Consider the following 23,772-nt stretch of genomic DNA (forward strand, 5'->3'; position numbering starts at 1 on the left):
ATTCCCATTTCACAGATGAAAAACTGAGACTCAGAGAGGTTAGGGAACGTGCCCCAAGTCACACAGCATGGACATGGTGGAGCAAGGACTTGAACCCAGTCTGTCCCCAGAAGCCCCCTGTGTCCAGCAAGCTGTGGAGTCACCCCTAGATGGGTTTTGAAGTCAGAGGTCTTGTTTGAATCCTGGCTCTGCCGCTGGCTGACTGTGTGAGGCTAGTTCCTCCCGCAAACCTGGGATAACAGCGCTGACCCTGGTGAGAATGAGGCTCCACCGACAGGACTGATGTAAAGCCTGGGGTAGCACCTGCCACATCCTAGGCGTTAACGCATCGTCACTGCTACTGTTCTCATTGTTGTCCCCTTGGGAGTGACTGTCCAGAAGGCAGGGAGCCCCTTGTACAGGCCTCACCGTACCTGGTCCAGCTCCCCTGACACATGCCCTATACCCCACCCACCTCTCAAGTCAGCCAGACCCTCCTTTCTCCAACCTCAGGAAGCTGGAGCCCCAAGGCTGCCTCCGGACAGGGCTGTGGTTCACTGGAAGCCACAAATATTTACCTTGGAGACCTCGGCCCAAGTGCAGAGGGTGGCTGCCCGGTCAGCGTGTGCAGGACATAAGACGACTTCCAGACCCGCTGTCCAGGTGGGAGAGGAGCGGCCGAGGACTCCAGCGTGTCCAGGTGAAAGCGCGGGGAAGGGGCTGAGGCCTAGTCTCCAGGGAGCTTCTGGGCTGGAGACATCTGCTGGCATCCCGTCAGGAGCAGGAGGGAGGCTTGGCCCCAGGGTGAGGTCCCTGGGTCCACTAGGACCCTCTTGAGGGTCAGAGCCGGCGGGTAGGGAGGTGCCCAGCTCCCTCGCCCACAAGACCAAAGGGTGGTAATGGAGGACTCGGACCAGTTGAGTCTTTCTCTGACCTCATCTCGATGACAAGATCCCACTCTGCACTCGCCAACTGCCCTGCGCCAGACCTGTGCTCGGGTGACTCTGGGGACAAGCATCAGACAGTCGTGGCCCTGGAGGAACTCCCCATGTGGGCCAATGTGGCACATGCTGTGCTCAAGGAAAGCCCAGGGTCATGGTGGTGGAGGGCAGTCAGAGGAGGCTTCCTGGAGGAAGCGACATATCTTTTGAGAAGCTGAGTAAGAGTTGGCTGGACAAAGGAAGAGAGAAAGGCATCCCATGAATAGGGAACAGCATAAGCAAAGGCCAGGAGGTGAGATCCCATGTGGTGGGTGTGTGCACGGTGCTTGGACTCGGGGAGGAGACGCCTTCCCACAGGAGGGGACGCCACCATCCTCCTGGTTCCCTGAGCACCTCTGAGCAGAGGACAGAGTGGTGGGTGAAGATAACGGAGGGAAAACAGGGTCAAGGTGCTTGAAAGAAAAAGACTATGGAGTGGGGGCGGGGGCTCCCTGGACAAAAGAGCCGAGTGCCGGGCGTCAGCTCTGTCTCCGGCTTTGACTGCAAGGTAGTTCCTTCTGGCCCAGCATCAGCAGTAAGAGCTACCATAATTGTAATACCAGCTGATAGTCATTGAGCGCTTGTGGCTCCCGGGGCCACAAATGCACTGTCTCACTTAATCCTCCCAAGAGCCCTGTGATTAAGTATTGTTACTACTCCTTATTTTAAAGCTGAGAAACTGAGACTCAGAGAGAGTAAGTCACTTGTCTGAGGTCACACAGCAAGTGGTAGAGGACAGAGCAGCCAGGGGCCAGAACAGCCCAGCTCCCCTCCCAGCAGATGCCCAGGCCTCTCCCTCTCTCTGCCTTTCTCTCCCTGCCTCCAGCCAGACACCTGCTCCCTCTTCAGGCCTCTTAGGATTGCAGATTAAGCAAACAGCCGTCCTACACCTGAATTCTCATTTCCCTCCTGCCACCAAACTTCCTGTCCTGGGCACACCCCGGCCCAGGGCAACATCTCTCCAAGTACCATCCAGGGTCTCAGGCGGAAGGAGAGGGAGAGCTTTCAGACAAGGGACACATGGGCAGAGTCCTGAGGGTGAATAGGAGTTCAGCAGGCAGATAAGGAAGGGGAAAAGCATTACAGGAAGCAGGAAGAGCAGGCACAAAGGCACAGACACAGGAGGGAACAGGTGTGTTCTGGAAACTTCAGGCAGGTTGGAATGACGGGGACTTCAGAGAGCAAGAGGGGAATAAGCAGGAGGTGAGGTTGGCCGAGGTTGGGCCAGGAAGGGTTTACGTCCAAACGCCATGACGAAGGGCACTACTTCATTATGCCCACTTGCCAGATGAGAAAACTGAGGCACGGAGAGGTTAAGCTGATTGTCTAAGGCCACACAAAGAGCACCTGGCAGCAGAGGCAGGACACAGACCCAAAGAGTTGGGCTCCAGAGCCCATTCTCCTAACCACTTCAACAGACAGCCTCTCCTGGACTCCGTGCCCCATGTCACCAGGCATGGTGGGCCTGCCCTTGGCCTCTGTGCTGTCCAACAGGGCCCTCTGTGCTCACCCCAGGTTCCGATGCCTGCCACCTGCTACTACTGACCCCAGGAAGATGGCCGGTCCGTGGACCTTCGCCCTCTGTGGTTTGCTGGCAGCCACCTTGGTCCGAGCCACCCTCAGCCCCGCTGCGGTTCTCAGCCTCAGCCCAGAAGTCATTGAAGGAAGTAAGTCTTGGTCACCCAGTCCTCAGCACCATAAGGCAAGGGGCAGCTGGAGCAGCCCTCCAAAGGAAGGAGGGAGTTCCCCATCACTGGGGGTATGCAAGGCACAGCTGGGTTCCCAGGTCTACAGTGAGACTCGAGTGGAGGAATTATAAAGGTTGGGGGTGTCTATGGTCTCAAGAGTCCACAATTCCAAGATCCCTTCTTAAATTCCATGATTCCAAACCCAGCCACTGTGAGCTTCCGTGGCCTGCAGAAGGGATGTGTGGCCTGCAGCTCAGGCGCAGCTCTGCCCCCCTCCAGCTCTGCGGCCCTGGGCAACTCCCCGAACCTCGGTTTCCTCCTCTGGAAACAAATAAGAGGGGCTGCATCACCGGTGTTGGGATCATCCAATAGGATAGGAAGTGACAAAAGCTTTTGCGAACTCTAAGGCTGGGCTTCTCGACCCCAGCGGTTCTAACCCTGCGGGTCAAATAGCTCTGCAGTGGGTGGGGGCTGTCCTGTGCCTTCTAAGATGTTTAGCACCATTCTTTGCCCAGTCTTGAGAACCAGAAATGTCTCCAGAGGTTGTCAAATGTCTCCTAGGGCATGGAATGGCCTCAGTTGAGAACCTCTGTTCCAGAACGTTGTCCCCAGGGAGGATGACGATCAGTCGGCCCTGGAGGTCCATGAAAAGCACTCAGAGACCAGCCCTCTGCATGCAGTGGGCCAGGCCTGGGCTGGATGGGCAGGGGCAGGGCCCAGTCCTGTAGGGCCACACAGGCGCTGCCCCCAGAGGAGGGATCCCTGAGCAGGGACCGGGAGCAGAGAGGCAGGGGTGCCCTGGGCCCACGCTGTGAATCACAAGCACAGGGAACTTCAGCCAGAAGCAGCCTGGAGATGAGCAGCCATGGGTTAGGTTTCCCCAGCAGCAGAATCTGCGTGGAGGAGCTGTGGACAAGGGGGTGGCTTAGGAAGTGACTCCAGGAAACCCTGCAGGAGAGTGGGAAGCAAGGCAGGTGAGAGCAAGCCAGGTGCCACCAGGAGCTGGAAGTCTGGGCGATGAGTGAGTTGGGGTCGTCAGGAGGCAGGAACCACACAGTAAGCCCAACAGATAAGTTTGTACAAAGAATTATGAGCAGGGGATGGAGTAATGGGGAATTGGCTGAGAAGGAAAAAAGAGAATTCCAAAGGATACCCTAGGGATGGGGGATGGGGTCTAATCCAAGGACAGAAGAAAGCTGGAGGGCAGAACCCTCCCCAGCCTCAGGGGGAGAGTGTGGTTGAAGCCCACTCGTTGGTGGAGAAACGCCCTGAGCCGTCCCAGGTCAGAGCTGGCCCACAGGGGGCGGGCTGAGGCTAGCGGGCAAACTGCCTACCAGGGCGCTGACCGGCTTCTCTGGGAAGCTGCCCCGAGGAAAGGGGCTGCCGTCGGCTCCCTGGGAAGCCGGCTCTGTGAAGCTGCCTGGAGGAGCTGGGTGCCCGCAGGAGTCACAAGCTGCCCTCAGGAGAGCTGCAGAGCACGCAGCCCTGGGCAGTGACACCACAGCAGCCTGGGGACAGGAGCACCCAGGGCCAGAAGGGCAAGCTCCTTCCTCCTTCCTGTCCTTCCAGAGCCTCTAGTGACACAGCTTAACACTGTGCCAGCTGGCCAAGGAGGACTATTGACAGGGCCCAGTGTCATTGTCATGAGGCAGGCAAAAAGTGTGGCTTTGTTGCTGAGAGGTAAAAACACACAGGGACTCTGGGCACAGCGGGGCACACACATCTGAGTCATCCTGCCAGAGAGCTCGGAGAGCTGGGTGTTTATGACCAGTTCCCATCAGTCAGTGGCTGAAGGCTGTTTCGGAGCATCACCTCTCCAGGCTTCTGACCTGCTTTGCGCACAAGCCAAATGGGGTCTGGCTGCCAGGGGAAAAGCCCCGAAGGGATCAGACCCCAGGGCTCCTATTTCGACCTCTCTCTGCTCAGCACCTGAGGCTCTTTGGCCAACAGGCCCATAGGATGTGGATGCAGAGTATTGTTAGCAAGTGTGTTTTGGTGGCAAAACGGTCCCCAAAAGGGCTTCATGGATCCTCCACCTCTTGACTCCGGAAGTGTTTGCCGCTGGCAGGTGGGAGGGATGCAGGTCCGTGTCCCGGGTGTACTGGCCAATGAGCCCGCCCGATGCTCACAATGCTCAGGGGCATGAACGGTCCCCCCAGTGCCCCAGCCTCAGTCCTCACGTGAAAATGACCCATCTGGGCCATCATCCTAGAGGCCACAGGTACACAGTGGAGATGGTCAGGATGGAGCCATCCATACCCTCGCCTTCTGCCCAAGTCTGAGTAGCCCTGAGTGATGCCCCCTCCCAGCCTGAGCCCCTGCCAAGCCATCCTTCCTGCCCCACCTGCTGGGCCCTAATCCCTGGGCTCTGCCTCCAGAGCTGACACAGAAGCTGAAGGACCACGATGCTGTCGACATCCTCTGGCGGCTGCCGCTGCTCAGCACCATGCGGGAGAAGCCGGCCGGGGGCAACCCCATTCTAGGCAGCCTGGTGACCTTCCTCATGAAGTATATCATCTGGTAGGTGGAGCGGAACCACGTTGGGAGCTGGCTCCTTCCCCACACCCCTGCCCAGGACACGCTTTGCCTGCTCAATCGATCAGTCCACAAGCATCAACTAGTGTCAGCCCTGTGCCTGACCGTGAGGAACGGAGCAACGAAGTCCCTCCCTGAGAAGCTCCCAGAGGAGTTAACAAACCATTAGAGACTGACACAGGAACCCTAATGGTGGACCCCAGATGAGGGTCGCCTGGGGTGGGAGGGTGAAGGGATAAGGTGACACTTCCTAGTGGACGGAGGTCACAGGTGAGCCAATGACTCCATGCTCACCAGGAGACAAGAAGACAATGGCGCTCCAGGCAGAGGGACCAGCCTGGGCAAAGGGAGAGGGGGAGAGTTGGTCAGAGGGCTGGAGCTCAAACCCCAAGGTGAGGACTGAGAGGTCAGCAGGGCCAGATCCCAGAGGGTCTTACAGGTCAGCCCAAGGAGCAGGGATTCCTCTCCTAAGTAGGGTGGAGGGAGCCAAGGGGTGCTGTGAGCAGGAGTGGAGGGGAGGGATGGAAAGACCATGCTGGGGAGGAGTCAGTGGACAGGACTTGGGTCCAGCTACTGACTGGGCACCAGGCAGACAGGAAAGATGAAGGACAGCAGGTTTGGGGGTGATGATTGAGCGTGAGGCGTGAATCTCATCTCTCTGCATCCCATCCAGGCTGAAAGTCACCTCAGCCAACATCCTCCAGCTGCAGATACAACCTTCAGCCGATGGCCAGGAGCTGGTGGTCAAGGTCCCCCTAGACATGGCAGCTGGATTCAACATGTGAGTGTCCCCTTGGTCAGGCACAGCGGGCCTGGTAGGTTCATCCACTCATTCCTCCCTTTCCTCCATGGAGGTATCTGGAAAAGAGAGTTCCAAGCAGAGGGAAGAGCAAGTGCAAAGGCCCTGAGGCATGAGTCAGCTTGCCTTGTTCAAAGAATGGCAAAGCAGGGGGGAGGGGGAGAGAAGTGGGAGGTGAAGCCAGCAGGCAGCCAGGGCCAGATCTTACAGGGCCTTGTGGGCCAAGGTGAGGAGTGGTTTTACCAAGTAGGATGGGAGCCATGGAGGGTTCTCAGTAGAGGAAGGACATGACATGATGTAACATTTTTAAAGAATCCATCTGGCTGCTGTGTACGGGGCAAGAGTGGAGGCAGGGAGGCCATCCAGAGACCACCGCAATAATTCAGGGGGAGACAGTGACAGGTCGGCCCAGGGTTTGGGGGCAGGAAGGCGGTGAGAAGTGGTCAGCTTCTGATTTGGAGGTAGGTAAAGACAATAGGATTCAAGATGATTGAATGAGGGGGGAGAGACAGAAAGACTGGGGAGCCAAGGCTGACTCCAAGGCTTTTGCCTGTGCAGCTGGCGGGACGGAGTGGCCAGCTACCAAGATGGGGAAGGCCGTGAGAGGAGCAGTTTGGGAAGGATCGCGGTTCCATTTTGTACGCGTTAAATTTGAGACGCCTGAGTAAGGAGTAGGGTATAAGTTTGGAATCTGTTGGAAAATGCAGAGGATTTAAACCAGGAGAGAAATCACAAACTGAGCCTGGGATAAAAAAAAATTGGGGAGATGAGGAGAACCCAGCAAAGGAGCTTGAGAAGGGCGGTGAGAGAGCCGGAAGACAGAGATGGACACCAGCTTTGCTCCAGCCTGGCGCTGGGATGGTGCTCACGGCATCGGGCACCTCCACCCCCAGGCCCCTGGTCAAGAGTATTGTGGAGATGCACATGGAGACGGAGGCCCAGGCCATCATCCGAGTGGAGACCAGCGAGAGGGGCGGCACTCTCGTCCTCCGCAACTGCTCCAACAGTCAGGGGAGCCTGCGCCTCAGCCTGCTCCGTCGGTGAGTGCCGGCACCTCCCGCCGGGCTCCCTCCACGCCTGGGAGGGAAGCCAGGTGGTGGCCATACCCATTTTACAGATGGAGAACACCGGAGAAAGAAAGGGCCTCCCGACTCTTGATCTGGGGCTCCTTCCAGGGAATGTGTGATGCCAAAGAAAGTTCAAGACATCAAGGATGAAAGTCATAATGGTGGGACTTCAGGCATCATGCAGGGAAGTGGGGCAAACATTTAAACGTGGAGAGGACGTGAGGAGGGGCTTCCTAGGGCCCCTCAAAGCACCGCAGGCCAGCTTGGGTGGGGCCATGGGGAAAAACATGCCTAGGGGTCAGGCAGACGCATCTCCTTCATGTCCTGCCTGGTTGACGCTGGGCAAGCCGCCTCCCTGTGCCTCCCCGTCCAGAGCAGAGGCAGAGGATCAGATCAGGCCACAACCGTGAAGCACTCAGCACAGGTGGGGCACATGGCAGGTGCTGTCCCCTCCTCCTTAGCAGGAGCATGGGGAGAACACCGCTGCCAGCATCCCAGTGTGCGGCACAAACTTCTAGAGACATCGCCCAGCCCCTGCTCCCTGAGAACGCTGCCACCGTCTACACCTGGCCCAGGGTGTAGACTCTACTCCCAGCCCGTCTCTGACAGGTTGTGTGACCTTGGGCAGGTTCCTTCCTGCCCTGGACTCTGTCTCCCCTTCTGTGAAACGGGGGAGAGGTGACCATCTCTGACCCTTCCTAATCTCTCTCCCCTTCTCCCCTCCGGAAGCTTCTCCTTCCTGGTCAACTCCTTAGCCGACAAGGTCATGAGCTTCCTGCTGCCAACCCTGCCCACGCTGGTGAAAAGCCAGGTGAGTGGAGTCAGGGCCCCTCTGGCCCGCAAAGATTGCTCCCCCCGCGGGGCTGGGGTGGAACTGCAAGCTGGTGCTTAGGGACCTGTGTCTCCTGGAGGGGGGATTTCTGCGCCTGGATCATTCTTTCAGCAATGGATCATTGAGGTCGAGCTAACGGAGCTGCCAGAAGTCGACCAGGAGAACTTGATCAGTGATGTGCTGACAAATTGTTAACAGCTGACACTGGAGGGCAGGGAGCCCTGATTGTAGCATTTGAGGATTTCTCTGGTATAAACCTCCACAGCCAGTTCAAGCTACTAGCATGATGCCATTGCGCAGAGTTGGGAAGAAGTGCATAGCAGCACGCTGCTTTATGGTACTTCCACCATACAGATGTGATAGACATAAATATCCTCAAGAGCAATAGATAATAGGAAAATGTAACAAAAATTAGGAACCAATAAGTTTTGAGTTTTCATTAACTCTACTTTTAGCATAATTAATTTAGTTGTAAGTTTACATAATTTAATTTTTAGTAATGTCTGGATTTAGCACACAGCTCAGAAATTCCCCCAAAAGGTAGCCATTAGCCCTTGCAAACTAGTACAAGCTGGTTCGAGCATACCAGTGTCTCGCACCAATCTGTGGTCTTCAGGGGTCTGTCGCCCACCAAGTCCTGCTGGGTTTATTTTTCTGAGTCAGTAAACACAAATCAGTCTCACTTCACAAGGCCCTTCTATGTCACAGGTGAACTAAAACTCTTTAAGTTGGATTCACCCACTTTGACCATTGCTTCCCACTGTAAATTCCAAGATGTAGTCACAGCAGTGGGCCTCCTGGGGTTCAAAACACCTCCTCAGATAATTCATAAGTTTATTACACTAAGACTATTTTGAATTGAAAAGACAATGTGATAACTAAAACAACTTTGGGGGGAAAGTACGTGGAATTCTTCCACTGTAACTTGGCTGCTGTTTTCCCTTTTGCATTTTGCCTTCCAATCCCCATCCACAAGCACGCAGACTTTTACGTGGCTGCACTTGGGATCAATACTATTGGGTATTCCTTAAGTCATATCTAGTTTCTATGCCATTGTACGACAGTCATAATATTGTCATAACTGTAGCATGTTTAATACGTTACTAAGCCATTCTAGAGAGCCTTTATAATAGCATCTGAAAGTAAGTAACTTTGTAAAATTGGACTTCTGTTATGTGAGGTATTTTTCCTTTTAACAAATCACTTTTTCTATTTAACGGTGGGAGATTCTTAAAGTAGGGCCCAGCAGGAAATTTTTTCCCAGCCTCCAGCAAAATTATAGTTTAACTGGCATCATACTTTAATAGCTAAAAATGTATTTCCTACTAGAAAAGATGGCAAGAACTTGGGATTATAAAATGTTCTTTACCTAATATCTGTTTTCAAGGGTGAAAAGCCAAATATATTGAACAACATGAGAAAACTGGCATTCCATTAATGATCATGGTTTCCCAGCATGATTCAGTGGATTTGATATGACGGTCATATGAATATTTCATCTGGCATGAAGGGAACAGGCACCCCATGTTTAAATCTGGCAGGAGCCCATCTAGAAAATGCCGAAGGCCCTTTCAGTGCAAATATGTGGGTCCCAACTCCAGGTGCACATCAGAACCTCCTGGGAAGGCTTTTAAAAACGCAGATATCTGGGCTACACCCCAGAGACGCCTGTGTAAGTGGTCTGGGTGAGGCCCTAGTGTCCCGCAGGATTCTAGCTCCCTGGAGATCCTAATGTGTAGGAGAGCTGAGACCCACTGGTGCAAGTGAGGGGCGGGGAATTGTGGGAGAAGGTGCTGAGATGGCCAGGGACAACTTTCCCACGGGGAACAGACGGTCCCTCAGCAGTGGATGCTGGGAGCCTCTGAGCCCAACTCCTCCACCCTCCCTGGGTTCTGGGTGGCAGAGCAGCCTGGAGCAGGGAACGGGTTTTCAGAGAAAAAGTTAACATTTCTCAAAGGGCATTGTCCTTTCTTGACAGTAAGTTCTTCCAGAAGTTCTTCCACTAGGGAAATTGTACCCAAGACAAAATGACAAAGTCTCAGAGCACTGCCCTGGAAAATGGGCTGCCTAGACCAGAGGACGAGGCCTTTGGGCCCCAAGGGCAAGTGAGTCAAATGTGCAAGCCCCTCCTTAAGCAGAACAGGTGCGACCAGAGTTAGGTTAGGCCAGCGTTTCTCACCCTCGGCACTGCTGACATTTGGGCGGGATAATTCTTTGTTGGGGGGTGCTGTCCTGTGCGTTGTGGGATGTTTAGCAGCATCCCTGGCCTCTCCCCACCAGATGCCAGTAACACACCCTCTCCCTCCAGTTGTGACAACTTTTAGTTCTGTCTCCAGAAACTTCCAAATGTCTCCTGGGGAGCAAAACCCTCCCCTGCTGAGAACTGCTGGCAGTTTTGAGGGGAGAAGAGTTCAGTGGGCAAAGGGACGTGTTGGGGCTCGAAACCCTCAATGGGCACAAAGAGATAGTCCGTGAGTCTGGCCGGGTGTGTCTTCTGGCCTCTGTGCTAGAGTCTAACATGCAGAAAGAACTCAGTAATGATTTGTTGAATGAGTAAGTGAATGAAGGGATGAATTCTCCATTTTCCTTTCATGAGAAAACATGGGATCTCATGAACAAGACAAGGAGTCTGATGTCAAGGGCAGCTGGCGAGCCGGGCACACCCTGGACATAGGGCAAGGGACAAACCATTGCAAAAAGTCCCAGGTGACACTGGGGGCCAGGGTGGGCTCTGAGCAGCAGGGATGGCTCTGGAGGAGTGGACGAACCACTGACTCCTCAACCCCAAGGATGAAAACTTGGCTGGCCATGGGCACAATGGTGGGACTCAGGCCTGGTGGGCTGGGCACGGGTCACTGTGGGGCTGTGTTCTGGCCCCTCGCTGATGGAGGCCCTGCGTTTGTGCTGTTGCAGCTGTGTCCCGTGATCGAGGCAGCCTTTGAGGACATGCGTGAGGACCTCCTGCGCCTGGTGAGGGGTGAGTGCACCAGTCTCTCCCACCTCTTTTACATTGCTGCTGAGCCGGCCCCCCGGCCCTGCCTCTGCCCAGGGCGGGCCTCCCCAGGCAGGCCTGAGCAGCAGGTTGGAGGAGCAGACAGGAATTCACGACTGTGGCTTCATGAGTGCCTACTATGTGCAGGTTTCTATGTGAGCCAGCGGGGGCAGCAGCTGAACCCAAGCTCAAATGCAAACTCTGCCATCGACGCAGTCCGTGACTTTGGGAAAGCCAGCTCCACTTCCTTATCCTCAGTTCCCTCATCCGTAAAATGGGCCTAAACTCCCTACCTCACAAGATTGTTAGCGAGGATGAAAAGATTACGGGAAAGTTCCAGGCACACAGCAGGTGCTCTGCCGGGCATGGAGAAGTGCTTACAAATGTGTGCTGAGTGGATAAATGAATGAATGAGTGAATGAGTGAATGATACAGCCACCACTGTAACCTGTTAGAGAAGAAGGAACCAGGGAGGAGACAAGATGTGTGCTCAGGAAGGAGGTCACTTCTCCCTCCCCAAGAGTAGCAGAGATGGGACGACGCAGGCTTCTGCCCCCACCTCGGAATTCTGCCGCGCTCAGACTCCTCAGAGAGAATTGGTGGGAAGAAGACAATTCTACCGTCTCCTCTTGGGATCTGAAGAAGCTCTTGTAAAGGGCGACGGAGAGGAGGGGGAGAGGAGACGGAATCGATATGCATGGAGCCCCCGCGGAGCCCCGCTGGGCTGGGTATTTCATGGACACTGGCTGACTCTGCAGACAGCTCCATGAGCTCGTGATCACGACCCACTTCACAGAGAAGGAAATGGAGGCTCAGAGAAATTAAGTCATTTGTCCAGGTTCACAGAGGAAATTAGTGACAGGAGAAAGCTTAAACTCAACTCTTCAAGTTCCAAGTCTGGTGTCATTCCGATCTGAGCCGCTTTACTGGGCACCAGTCCTGCACAACCTGAGGCGGGTTTTATTATTTTACCCCCATTGTAAGGTGAGGAAACAGTTTCAGGGGCGAGAAGAGACTAGCCAAGGCCACTGGGGTCAAACGGAAGTCTATCTGGCTCCTCTGTCCCCCAGGTGCAGGGCGGGAAGTCTGGGGAGGGAGGGATGGTGTTGGGGGCCATGGGCCCCTCAGCGGACCTCCGGGTTTCCCGCAGAACAGCAGGGCAGATGAGATGCTGCCGCCACCTGGAGCCTGAGGAGGGAATGCCAAGGCCACCTCAAGGGATGTGATGGACAGACCCAGACCCCGCCCGGGTAGGGGTGCAAATCAGTCTGATGGGGGAGGCGGAGAGTTATAAGCAATAGGTCAATTTTGTTCCAAACCATGACTTCGGCGTAGGACCGACGAGGTTAAGATCCTTTCACACTGTGACGTGGAGCAAGTCATTTCAGTTTCCTGAGCCTCGGTTTCCGCATCTGTGAAATGGGGGTAATGATGAGACCCACCTCCTGAGGTTACTGTGAGGGTTACAAGCTAACACGTGTAGAGCTTCAGCCCGGTATCTGGCGCTCTGCATCTGCTCCATGAATGTCATCGTGATCATCATCGGTGTCATCATTCCCCCTGCGTCTCCCTACTTACCCCCCACCCCCGGGGTAATGATGCAGCCCAGTCGAAAGCAGCCCCCAAACCGCCCTGTCTGACAGTGCCCTCCGCCCTAATGGAACTTTCTCCTGTCCCGAGCAGTGCCCATTTCCCTCAGCTCTGGCCACTTGCAGTTTGACCTTCTGTCTCCTGCCATCAAGCATGATGTCATCCAGCTCCACCTGCAGGTGCGTGTCATGGGACCTCGAGGGTAAAGTGGGGAACTCAGTGCCCTTCTCTGACCACCAAGGGTCAGGCGCCATGGGTCTGTTTCAGGGGCGAAAACGCCAGTCACAGTAAGGACACACAGGCTGATTTAGAAAATCTCACAGGCTGAACGTGTGCCGTGTAAACCATTCTGATGGAGGAAGCCAGCAGGTAGAATCCAAGGGCCACACACAGATCTCGACCCCGATGATCTGTCCCCCACCCTGATTTTCCCAGGCAGGGGCCGGAGTGTGTGCTCTGGGCTCTTGGTCTTTCTCCTGGGCGAGCCCCTTGCCAATCCCTAAATATCTGGTCACCTTGAACCAAGAGCCCAGGATCGAGACAGATCACTCAAGACATTGTGGATCACGCAGACCTAAGTTCTCTCCCAGCTCCACAGCTCCCTCGCTGTGTGGCTTTGGGAAACTTTCATCACCTTTCTGAGCCTCAGTTTCCTCATCTGTAAAATGTAGATAATAATAGTGACCAAGGAGAGGATGAAATGAGACTGCACGGGAGCCTGGTAACTCAGCTCCCTGCAAACTGTGGGGCTGCACCCTCACTGGAGCTGGCCTCCCTGAGGGACCAGGCCAACCTGGGCAGCGAGAATCCCAGACCAGCTTCCGTGGACCCTTTGGAAAACTGCAGCATCAAACACTTCCATCCATTTTGTTGCAAGTTTGAATTTTCCCTTCATCCAAAGGGTTTGTGCAGTATCTAAGTTGAAATCTAAATGCCAAATAAGACATCTAGGCTTAAAAAAAGTCAGAGGTTATCTGAGGGGTCAGGTGGAGTAGATGTTGATTGGCACCTGAGATAACTCATCACCTATGGCAAGGCATTGAATTCCAGGCTAAGCTTCCTGGCAGCAAATGCAAAAAGGGAAACAGACTGAATGGTGTCTTTTCCTTCTAGGTTGTTACTGGGTAAGTTGTGGAGTTAAAGTTCCCAGCCAACTCTCTGCTCTGTGTCTCCTCAGGCCGAGTTGTCGGACTCACAGGGAAAAGTGACCAAGTGGTTCAATGAGTCTGCAGTCTCCCTGACGATGCCCACCCCGGAAGGTGAACCTTTCAGCCTCACCATAAGGCAAGATGTGGTGAATGCTGCAGTCGCTACCTTGGTCCCTCCAGAAGAACTCATGGTCCTGTTGGACTATGTGGTAAGCCTCAGCATGGACAGAGGATGGGGCCACCTCTGCTGTATCATGGGAATATCCTGAATCAGTCAGGGCACAGGAACCCCCTAAGCCCCTGAGCAGGAATCCCCTGTCAGGCTCAGTTTAAACACCTCCAGTAATGGAGAGCTCACCCCCTCCTCTAACAGACCTTGCCTCTGACATAGACATCTAAAGCTGAAAATTTCCCTTGGGGACATCCATCCCCAGTCCCAGTTCTGCCCCCTGGAACCTGATACACCTGCTTTCTCTATCAAGTACAGTCCTCTCAAGCCAAAGGAGTCAGATACTGAGTGGTCCAGGCATGGCAGTTGTGCCCCTGCCCTTCACTATGGGGCCCATGGCAGACATCGCTAATCGATCAGGGCCCTCCTTTCCACAGAGCCTAGATGCCAGCACAGCCTTAGAATCCTTATCAACACAGCACAGCAGGCAGTACCTCATGTCAACCAGAGTGTGCCACTCCTCCAGGGTGACTGATGAGGAAACTGAGGCACAGAGAGGGAAGGGTTGGCCCAAAGTTATGTGAGGGCATCAGGACTTCAGGTCAACTGATAGACAACAGGTGACCAAGCTCTTGAGGATTAGAACTCAGGGTAGGGGGCTGGGGTGATGAGAAAGGAGGAGTGGTCACCAGCAACCACCTTCATGAGCACAGTAAGATCTGGGTCACTTCTCTACGTCCTCTGTGAGCAGAAAGCTGCCCACAGACCCCAACCACCACCAACCCACAGTGAAATTCCAGGCCAGCGGGGACCCCATGCCCCACAGCAGCTGACACAGGGCTGTTTTCCACCAGTGACAGACAGGTGGCCTGGACCACCAGGCCCACCCAGCTTTTCCAGGGCTCCCAGCAGTGGGGCTGCTGGAGGTGTGTCTCGCCTCTCTGCCCGCTGACCTGCTCTGGCCTCCTCTCATCCGCAGCTTCCTGAGCTGGCCCTCCGGCTAAAGTCGAGCATTAAGGTGATCAATGAAAAGGTAGGTCTGTTCCCATCCGCAGCTTGATGGGCGTTTGCTGGGGTCTCTCCACTGGCCTCTAGGGAATAAAATACATGTAGGCCCACTCTCCTTCCTTCCAGTACTGGTGACTTTGACAGACCAGGTCCTTGTCCTCACGGAGATTTCACTCTAACAGAACAGTTTGACCCGAATCAAATAATCACACAGATAATAGTTCAGTTGCAAGTGTAGTGAAAACAGGGCATCTTCTATGGGTTATGAGAGCGTTACTGGGGCGCCTGACACAGTCTGGAAGACTAGAGAGGGCCTCCCTGGAGGGAAGGGTATTCCAGACAGAAGGGGACAGCAACAATCCCTTCCAGGATCTGAGAGAAGGACAGTCTGGCTGGAGAGCAGAGAAGTAGCAGGAAGCCGAGGAAGGTGGGCGCAGGTCGGGCCCCCCGGGGCCTGTGAACCATGGTGAGGCATGTGGGAGGCCACAGATGGGTGTGATGTCCTTCCAGGCTGCAGATCAGCTTGGACCCACACAGATCGTGAAGATCGTAACTCAGGAGACCCCAGAGCTCCTTCTGGACCAGGGCAGAGCCAAGGTGGCCCAGTTGATTGTGCTGGAAGTGTTTGCCACCAGTGAAGTCCGCCGCCCCTTCTTCACCCTGGGCATCGTGAGTTCAGTCGTCTGACATGTCAGGAGCATCCTGGGGAGCCTCCTGTCCACTGCTCCTGTCCAGCCCTCTTTCTTTGCTAAATGTTTCCAGCACTCTTGTCACCCAGCAGAGAGGGAGTGGGGGAGCTCTCAACCAAGAATCAGGAGCTTTGGGGGCCCGACTCTGACCCTGTGACTTATTAGCCGGGCCTTGTGTACCCACCTTCTGAGTCAGTCATTGGCCACCAACGGCCCCAGGGTAGGAGGAACTTGACCTCCCAGCAGGGCAGCTCCATGTAGTGAGGGCCGCTCTCCAGGGAAGGGACAGCGGTGAGCTGTTAGCAGCAGCACTCAGCAGCTGAGCAATGGATGCCCCATCCTATGGAGGGGGTCTGAGCGGGGCACCCACTGTATCCACTACTGAGAGCGAAGGGTAGAGAGAGACGAGGCAGGGTTCATGGCTGGGTGCCAGAACTGTGCCTAACCAAGGAGTCTGGGTGGCACCTGGTGGGCAGAAGGAGGCTCATGTTGACACTCTCCTTACAGCAGGGTTACCATGTACAGCTGTGCGGGTTGTCCACACACAATTTCAGGGGTGCCACTCACCAAGACTACAGGATGCTTGATGCCCTGGCTTCCTGCTTTGAAGGATACTCCTATCGCCGGACCAGCAGTGGGAGTGGACTGCCGGGCCAGCCCCACTCCCTGGTGACCTGGCCCTTCTGTGGCCAACGGCAGGCTCTTTTCAAAAGGCCACCCAGGGCAGCCTGCACAACAATTTTGTTCTCTGCGTGCAGCTGGCCTGGAGCTGGAGCCTGGCCCTCTGCCCTCAGGCTCACCGCAGCCCCAGGCCAAGTTGATGTCTATCTTTGGCACCCGCATTTGAGACCTGGCTTAGCTTCTGACCTTTCCCATGATAATAATGGTTAACATTTACTAGAGGCTTACTGATCTTTGTCCCTCAGTTTCCCCACCTCTACAATGGGGTAATAATAGGAGCCACTGCATAGGGTTGTGAGGATCAAAGGAGATGACCATATAAAGCTCTTAAAACCCTGCCCGACACACAGTGAGGGGTCCATGCATATTGCCTGCTGTCGTCATCATCTTCATCCTCGTTCCTCACAACAGTCCTATGCGGTCATCTGTCAATGGGGAGAGGGTGGAGGTACTGTCCCATTTAACAGATGAGAGAGTGAGACCCAGAGAGGTCCAGCCCTTTCCCAAGGGCACAGAGCCAGTAGCTGAGATTCAGATGTGTCAACTTGACCCCAGAGCCTCCTTGCAGAACCCCACACCCCACTCTTGCAGCATATTCTTAAAAGAAAGGGGCCTGGGCTTCTCTTGTTGCAGGAAGCCAGCTCGGAAGCACAGTTTTACACCAAAGGTGACCAACTTACGCTCAACCTTAATGAAATCAGGTAAACATGTGAATCATTATGAAGATTCTGGGGATGAAAACGAGTCTTGCCTCACGACCATTGCTTTTCTTTAAACGCCCGGTGCTTCGAGCCTCTGGGCTGTGGGCCTCCAGTGAAGGCTGCTCCAGGACGGGCAGGGAGGCGGCCCCTCCTGGACTGTCCCGCTGTCGGGCACTGAATGAGAGAAAGGGAAGGAAAGGGAGGCGGCCTTGCAGCAGCCATGGGGCAGGCTGACCCCGACCATGGGAACGGCCTGCCCAGCACCATCTTCTTGGACTTGGGCGCCCATTCTGGATGCCTCCAAGATAGAGGCAGCTACAGTCACGCCCGGACACTGAGGCCCCATGGAGCCCAGGCCAGCAGCGCAGGGCTCCAGCTGCCTGCCCACCTTCTCCCCTGCCCCACTCTCCCCCTGCTGCCCCAGAGGGAGTTCAGGGGCTGCAAACTGGAGCCTCCTGGGACCAATCGAGCCCGCAGATATGTTTTGATCAGCCCGCATAGGGTTAGGTTTTTTTAATATAAGCTAGTAGACAACTTATGAAAATCAGAATATCTAGCCACCGTGGGCCTGCATTCCTACCTGGCAGCAAATAGTTGAGCTGGGAACAAGGTGCCCCCTTAGAAGAAGCCTGAGCTCCCCAATTCACCTTGGTCCTCACTCCCGGGGGTGATTTTTCTGCTCTTTTAGCTACTATTTGTTTCCTCTCTCTGCCCTGCCACCCCACTACATTGTAAGCTCCATGAGGCAAAGATTTTATTTGGTCCACGGCCATATTTCCAGAGCCTGCACCGTGCCTGGGGCAGTAGGTGCCCAAATCATAGTTGTGGACTGAATAAACAAATGGGCTCTGAGGGGCCATTCTCATGGGCATCTTCTGTTGCAGCGCCAATCGAATCCACCTGATGAACTCCGGCATTGGCCTGTTCGACGTGAGTATTAACAGATGGTCCCTGGAGACACGGAGGATAGCCCAGGATGGGCCATTTCAAAAAGATATATTGCTCAGGACCTGCTTTGAACGAGGCCGCCACAGGCAGCCCCGTGGTGGGTTTGCTGGCTTCCCCATTATCAGCCAAAAAGTCCAGCCTCCTGGCTCAGGCGTTCACTGAGTGCCTAACAGAGCACTGGATCAGAACAGAGCAGAGCAGTGGAGCCACTGAGTGTGGGGCAGTGGGGGCAACCCTCTAATGCACCCCAAGCCCCCACCCCCAGGCCCAGGGCCTGCTGAATTTGTGCCGCCCTCAGCCTGTCCAGTCCCCTGGAAGCCCTCGCAGCTCTGACCAGCAGGGGACCTGGGACCCAGCATCTTCCCCCAAGTGCCCTCGAGATGGAATGGCTGGGAGGACTCCAGATTCAGTCAGGGTGATGGTGCTCTTTCTCTCACAGCCTGAACTTCTGAAAGACATCACCGCTGAGATGCTCACCTCCGCCCTGCTGCCGAATGAAAACGGTGCGTCCTTTACCATCCGACCCCACGCTCCCCAGGGCTTCACGGGCAATGCTTTCCTTCTGCTGCCCTCCTCTCCATGTGGGACCCCTTGCATTCGTTTCTATCCAGCCTCAGAGCCTAGTTCAAATCCCATCTCCTCCAGGAAGCCTTCCCAGTCACCCAACTGGAAATGACCTCTCCCATCTCCAACACCCCAGCCCCACTCCTTTACTCATGGCGGAGCCCAGGCATGCCGCGATCATCAGGCAATGCCTGGCCTCACAGGCCAACAGTAGGAGAAGACAGAGTGTCAAGAGCCAACCACGGCACACTCTGTGTGCCTCAGGTAGACCTGGGTTCAAGTCCTGACGCCCCTCCTGCTGGCTGCCTGGCCTTGGACAAGTGGCCCTGTCATCCTGAGCCTTGCTTGCTCCATCTGTAAAATTGGAAATAAGAGTATCTTCCTCAGAGGCATAAAGAAGATGACTTTTCAGGGAGCAGAAAGGGGTGCCAGGCAGTCGGTGCTCAACGTTTCTTAGCCACAGCTGATGTTGGCATTGTTATCTGTGTCACTAGGGTAGAAGCCAAGAGAAAAGGTGGGATTACTCTCATCAAGCCCCCAGTCATGGGGTGGGGAGAACTGGGAACCTAGGCCAACCCTGCCTTTTTCATTTCTTTATTTGATTTGAGTGGGAAATGTCAAAACATAGATCCCTCTGCTGTGGATAATGGGAGCTCCTGACGGCTCTGGAGCAGAAGCGTGAGAGGATGTGAGGAGTCAGCCAGAAGCCAGTGCTGGAGGCAAAGGGTGGGGAGATGAGGCTGGGGGATGCTGGGGCCAGAGAATGTGTGAGCAGAGGCAGAAGGGATGGTCTGAATCAGGCGTGCCAAGTCCCAAGCCTCCTCTCGGAACTGTGAGCCTGCCCGCGGCTGCCCAATGCCACCGCCGGCCACCAGTGTCTGACCACATTTGTTATTTCAGGCAAATTAAGTTCTGGGATCCCAGTGTCAATGGTGAAGGCCTTGGGATTCGAGGCAGCCTCATGTTCTCTGACCAACGTGAGTAGAGCCATGTCCTGCCCCAGGAAGGGCACAGTCGCTGGGAGAGCCCTGGGCTGGGAGGTGGGGCCTGCGTTGCAATCCTGGCCCTGCAAGTCACTCTTGGGGGACCTTGGGCAAGTCCCTTTCTCCTCTCAGGGCCTCACTTCCTCATCTGGAAGTGTAAGGGTGCGACTGTCCTGGCCTGGGGTCAATATACCTCCAGCTTTTTCCACCCTACCTGTCATTCATTCATTCATTCATTCATTTGTTCATTCATTCAGTAAGGCCTGGCATGCAGTAGATGCTCAATAAATGCTTACTGAGCAAATGACTCTCCTTGGCAGCTGCTGGGAGGGGAGCTGTAGCAGCATCACCCCGACCCCCGGGTATTATCAAGAATAATATTAACAGCCCGTAACTTTGTACCAGGCACTGGGGTATAGGCAGCATCTCGCACAGTCTTCACACCCGCCCTATGCGGTGGATCCCGTTACAATCCCGATTTTACAGATGGGCAAACTGGGGCTCAAGGATAGCAAGTCCATCTCCAAGGTCACACTCCCAGTAGGTGGCAGAGTGGGACAGGCACCCAGTACCTGTCCTGAGAACCCCCTGCTTTGAGCCCCAACCTCTGCAAGAGCCAATGACGGTGAGATCGGCCATCTCAGTCAGCCAGCCAGCAGGCATTTACTAAGCACCTACTGTGTGCCAGGCACTGATCACAGCAGCGAACAAAACAGACGAAACCCCGGCCCTCTTGGAGTTTGTATTCATCAACAATTACGAAAATCCACAGGTGACTGCCCACCCTTCCATGGTCAAGGTGTCCAACCCAAGGCCAAGGAGGACTTGGGACCAAACCTTTGACTCTTATTACTCCTGATTTCCCCAAAGCTGTGGATTGGTACCACTGAATCCCTGAGCTGTTTAGTTCTGGAGAAATCCACAGACGAAAGGAAGTCTCAAAAATGCCCCCAATGGGGTCACATTTGGGGGGAGGGTAGGAAGTTTTGTTAACTAGCTTCAAAGGCAACTTGACATTTGACTTATTATCAGCTGCCCACCCTCAAAAACCGTGTCCACCATTCAGTTGGGTGTGATGGAGAATAATGAGAACGGTACTGTGGATGGTACACAGGCTGAGAGTCTAGACTCAGGGACCAGAGGGCTGGTTCAAATCCCAGCTTTGCCTCTCTCTAGCCATGGACCTCAGGCTGGTCCTTTGGCCTCTCTGAGCCCAGTTTCCTCATCCATAAGACCCAGCAGATGTCCGAAAACACAGTCATGCACTAATGGACGACATTACAATTGTCCCATTATAACGCAAGCAGTTTATCTCAGATTCGTACTGCACTGGATTCCTGTTGGATGGACAACTGGCGTCCACAAAACTGGATGGCTGGAGCTTGGTTCATTTCTTGTAGCTCTCCTTGGGGGGCATTTCGCAACTTTCCTCATTTTAAAATCAACTTGCGTAACAAAATCCATCACGTGCAGTTTGTGTTGGGAAGGTATCATTTCACTCTTTGGATCTGTTTCCAAATTTCCTGTTTTGCTCTCTTCATTTGTTTTGGGCTATCAGCATATTGATTTCCTTTCTATAGTTTTATAATATGATATGTTTTAAAATTGAGTCAAAGGGCTGAATAAATGGATAGATAGGAGATAAGGCAAGCATGGTTTAAAAAGTTAACGGAATCTAGGCGGTGGGTATGCAAGTGTTCACTGCAAATTCTTTCAGCTGTACTGTATGTTTGGAAATTATAATAAAACGTTGGGGGAAATCTAATAGATTAAGTTCCTTGTATAACACTCAGTTTCAAAAAAAAAAAGAGGCAGACCGTTGTCAACATTTTAGCTGCTGGGTCCCAGTGGACCCCCAGGAGTCTGCATTCTACACAACTTCTCGAGGAGTTTGGGGGTCAGCCGGGCTTGGGGACAACAGCCCTGCACAATCCCGCTCTCTGCGTGCAGGCGCTCTGCCTGTGGCCCGACCCGGGCAGAGCGTCACTGCTCACACGCAGACCCTGCTCCTCTGACCCTTCCCAGAGTTCTGTGTGCGGGAGTTCAGGATCATGACCCCCAGTGCCGGCGGTCACCTTGTGGAAGACCAATGGGCATAAACCACAAGGCAGGAGGAAAAATCCCCATTTGACTTCTCTCCTCCGATTCCAGGATGCCCTCGTGGTCACCCCGGCCTCCTCGTAGAACCCCGGACCGCTCTCCTCTCTCCCAGTGAAGACTTGGGCGGTGGCCATCCAGGGCGGGCTGGGTCCCAGTGGGAGCGTGGGAGCCAACTCTGTAGACTGCCCCTCTGCGGAAAATAAACACTTGCCTGTGACTCCTGTAGTCTGGAGTGCATCCTTGTTCCAGCTCAGGAGTCTTTCTGCCCCCAGCAGCCTTGGGGGCTGGACATCCAAGCCACATCTGGGTCATTCAGGCCCCTCTGAGCCAGTCGGGGCCATGTCTGAGCTCTGTGTGGGCCACATCAGACCACATGTGGATAATGTCCAGGGTCTCAGCCACCTCCCTGGGCTTCAGGAATAAGAAAGCCTGTGGTGGGGCTGGCCCCGTGGCCGAGTGGTTAAGTTCGTGCGCTCCGCTGCAGGCGGCCCAGTTTTTCGTTGGTTCGAATCCTGGGCGCGGACATGGCACTGCTCATCAGACCACGCTGAGGCAGCGTCCCACATGCCACAACTAGAAGAACCCACAACGAAGAATATACAACTATGTACCGGGGGGCTTTGGGGAGAAAAAGGAAATAATAAAAAAAAAAAATCTTTTAAAAAAAAGAAAGCCTGTGGTGCCCTCCCTGTTGGCCTCAAGAACACCTACGGTGGGACAAGCTCGTTGGCGGGGGATGCACGTTTTGTTGATCTTGGCAGTGTTGGGGGTCGAGGGCTCTGAACAGCGTGACTCTGGAGGCAGGCTTGGAGTTCTGGCCTGGCCCCTCAATGGCTGGTTGACCCTGGGATGTGGCTTCCCCTCTGTGGGCCTCAGTTTCCTTCTCTATAAATGGAGAGAATCATGTCCCCACCTTGAACAGCTTCGGTGAGGATGAAATGAGAGAGAAGGGCTCCCAGCACATGGAAGGTGCTCAAACAACGTCCTCTGTGGGTGACGTCATCATCACTGCTGTTACGTGGCCTCCGGGATGCTGGGCCTTATCACTGAAGGCCCTTCCCACCTGGACAGTGCGTGACTGCCATTGTCTCCCTGGCCTCTCTGATGCCAGCAGGTTCAGGACAGACAACAGGGCCCCTGTTCTCCAGCCTCTGGGCCGGCCCCAGCACACAGAGCCCTTCAGTTACACAAGGGGCCCTGCAGGAAGGGGCGGGTGGGCATTTCAGGAAAAGGCATTCCCCAACTTCAGGGCAAAAACAGGCGTCAGAACGGCTGGCGGCCTGGGAAGGCAGTGGGATGAGCTTCTCCAATCTAAAAGACACGGGCTGGGCTGAAAGGGATGCAGAGGGGCCAGGACAGGACCCTGAGTGAGGCGCCTACACCAGGGCCCGCGAACACTTGCTGGGCAGTTGCTCAGTGCAGGCCACGTATCCTCGACTCCCAGCCACACTCTGTGGGCTGCGTCCCACACATCACAGTCCTTTTCTTTTCTAAATCATATTAAACCTGGGTTTGACCCCCACTCACAAGGGAGATGAGAACGTCGAGCTCCATCTTGTCTGGGGAGGTCTCTTCTGGCTCCCTAGGGTCATATAGGGTCTGCTGGGGGCCGGGGGGCTTCCGAGGAGCCTGGAGGATGGGGCAGGGGCTCTGGTCTTGGGTCCCACCTGCCCCAGTGAAGGGATCTCTGTCCCAGCCCACACGATGCTGTCAGAGGTAAGTGGCTCCAACACCAGCCAAGCTGGGCTCTTCTCCAAAACAGCTACGGCCACGGCTTCCAGGTCCTGGGGCTTCCTGGAGGTTGCTGAATAAACAACCCCGCCTCCTCCCCCCTCAGGGGCAGGGAACAGCACCACACTGGCTCCCACAGCGCCCCAGCGGGCCTGAGCCCAAGATGCCCGCGGGACCACTTGCTTGATGACACACCTTTATGGGCTCCTCCTTCCCCGCCTCACTTTCCCTCCCTTACCAGCACCTCCCAGGTTCAGCGCCCAAATCAGCTCCCTGCTCTCAAATCCTGGTCTCAGGGTCTGCTTCTGGGGACCTAAACCTAGACAAGCATTTGCTCTGTGCAGGTGCCGGGCTGAGAGTTCACTCACCCATCCTTCCCCACAGCCCCTGGACCCCCACTGGGCAAATGAAGAAACCGAGGCTCTGACAACTCAACACGACTACCAAGCAGCCCCTAACCACTACCCTACACTGCCTCCCTCTACTCTGCTCCTTCATCACTCCCCCTTGGGTCTCCATGTCCCATAAAGGAAAGGGGTTGTCTTCTGTGCTGGCCTCCTTCCATTTGGGCTTTGAAACACAACTGCC

At 54.8% G+C, this 23,772-nt stretch overlaps 1 protein-coding gene across 1 annotated transcript; it reads left to right on the plus strand.

The window, feature by feature from the left end:
* Positions 1–498: 498 nt before the first annotated feature.
* On the plus strand, positions 499–21,677 carry LOC106840857 (BPI fold-containing family B member 1-like). The gene is made up of 16 exons (XM_070485424.1): positions 499–679; positions 2,475–2,626; positions 5,026–5,167; positions 5,856–5,963; positions 6,875–7,021; positions 7,778–7,859; positions 10,794–10,857; positions 12,556–12,641; positions 13,640–13,819; positions 14,759–14,812; positions 15,298–15,456; positions 16,791–16,858; positions 17,743–17,788; positions 18,246–18,309; positions 19,271–19,347; positions 21,505–21,677. Exons 2-16 carry the CDS (start codon positions 2,515–2,517, stop codon positions 21,535–21,537), a joined length of 1,422 nt encoding a protein of 473 aa, XP_070341525.1. The 5' UTR covers positions 499–679; positions 2,475–2,514; the 3' UTR covers positions 21,538–21,677.
* Positions 21,678–23,772: the final 2,095 nt, after the last annotated feature.

The sequence above is a fragment of the Equus asinus genome, chromosome 15 (genome assembly GCF_041296235.1).
Source record: "Equus asinus isolate D_3611 breed Donkey chromosome 15, EquAss-T2T_v2, whole genome shotgun sequence".
Classification (NCBI taxonomy): Eukaryota; Metazoa; Chordata; class Mammalia; order Perissodactyla; family Equidae; genus Equus; species Equus asinus.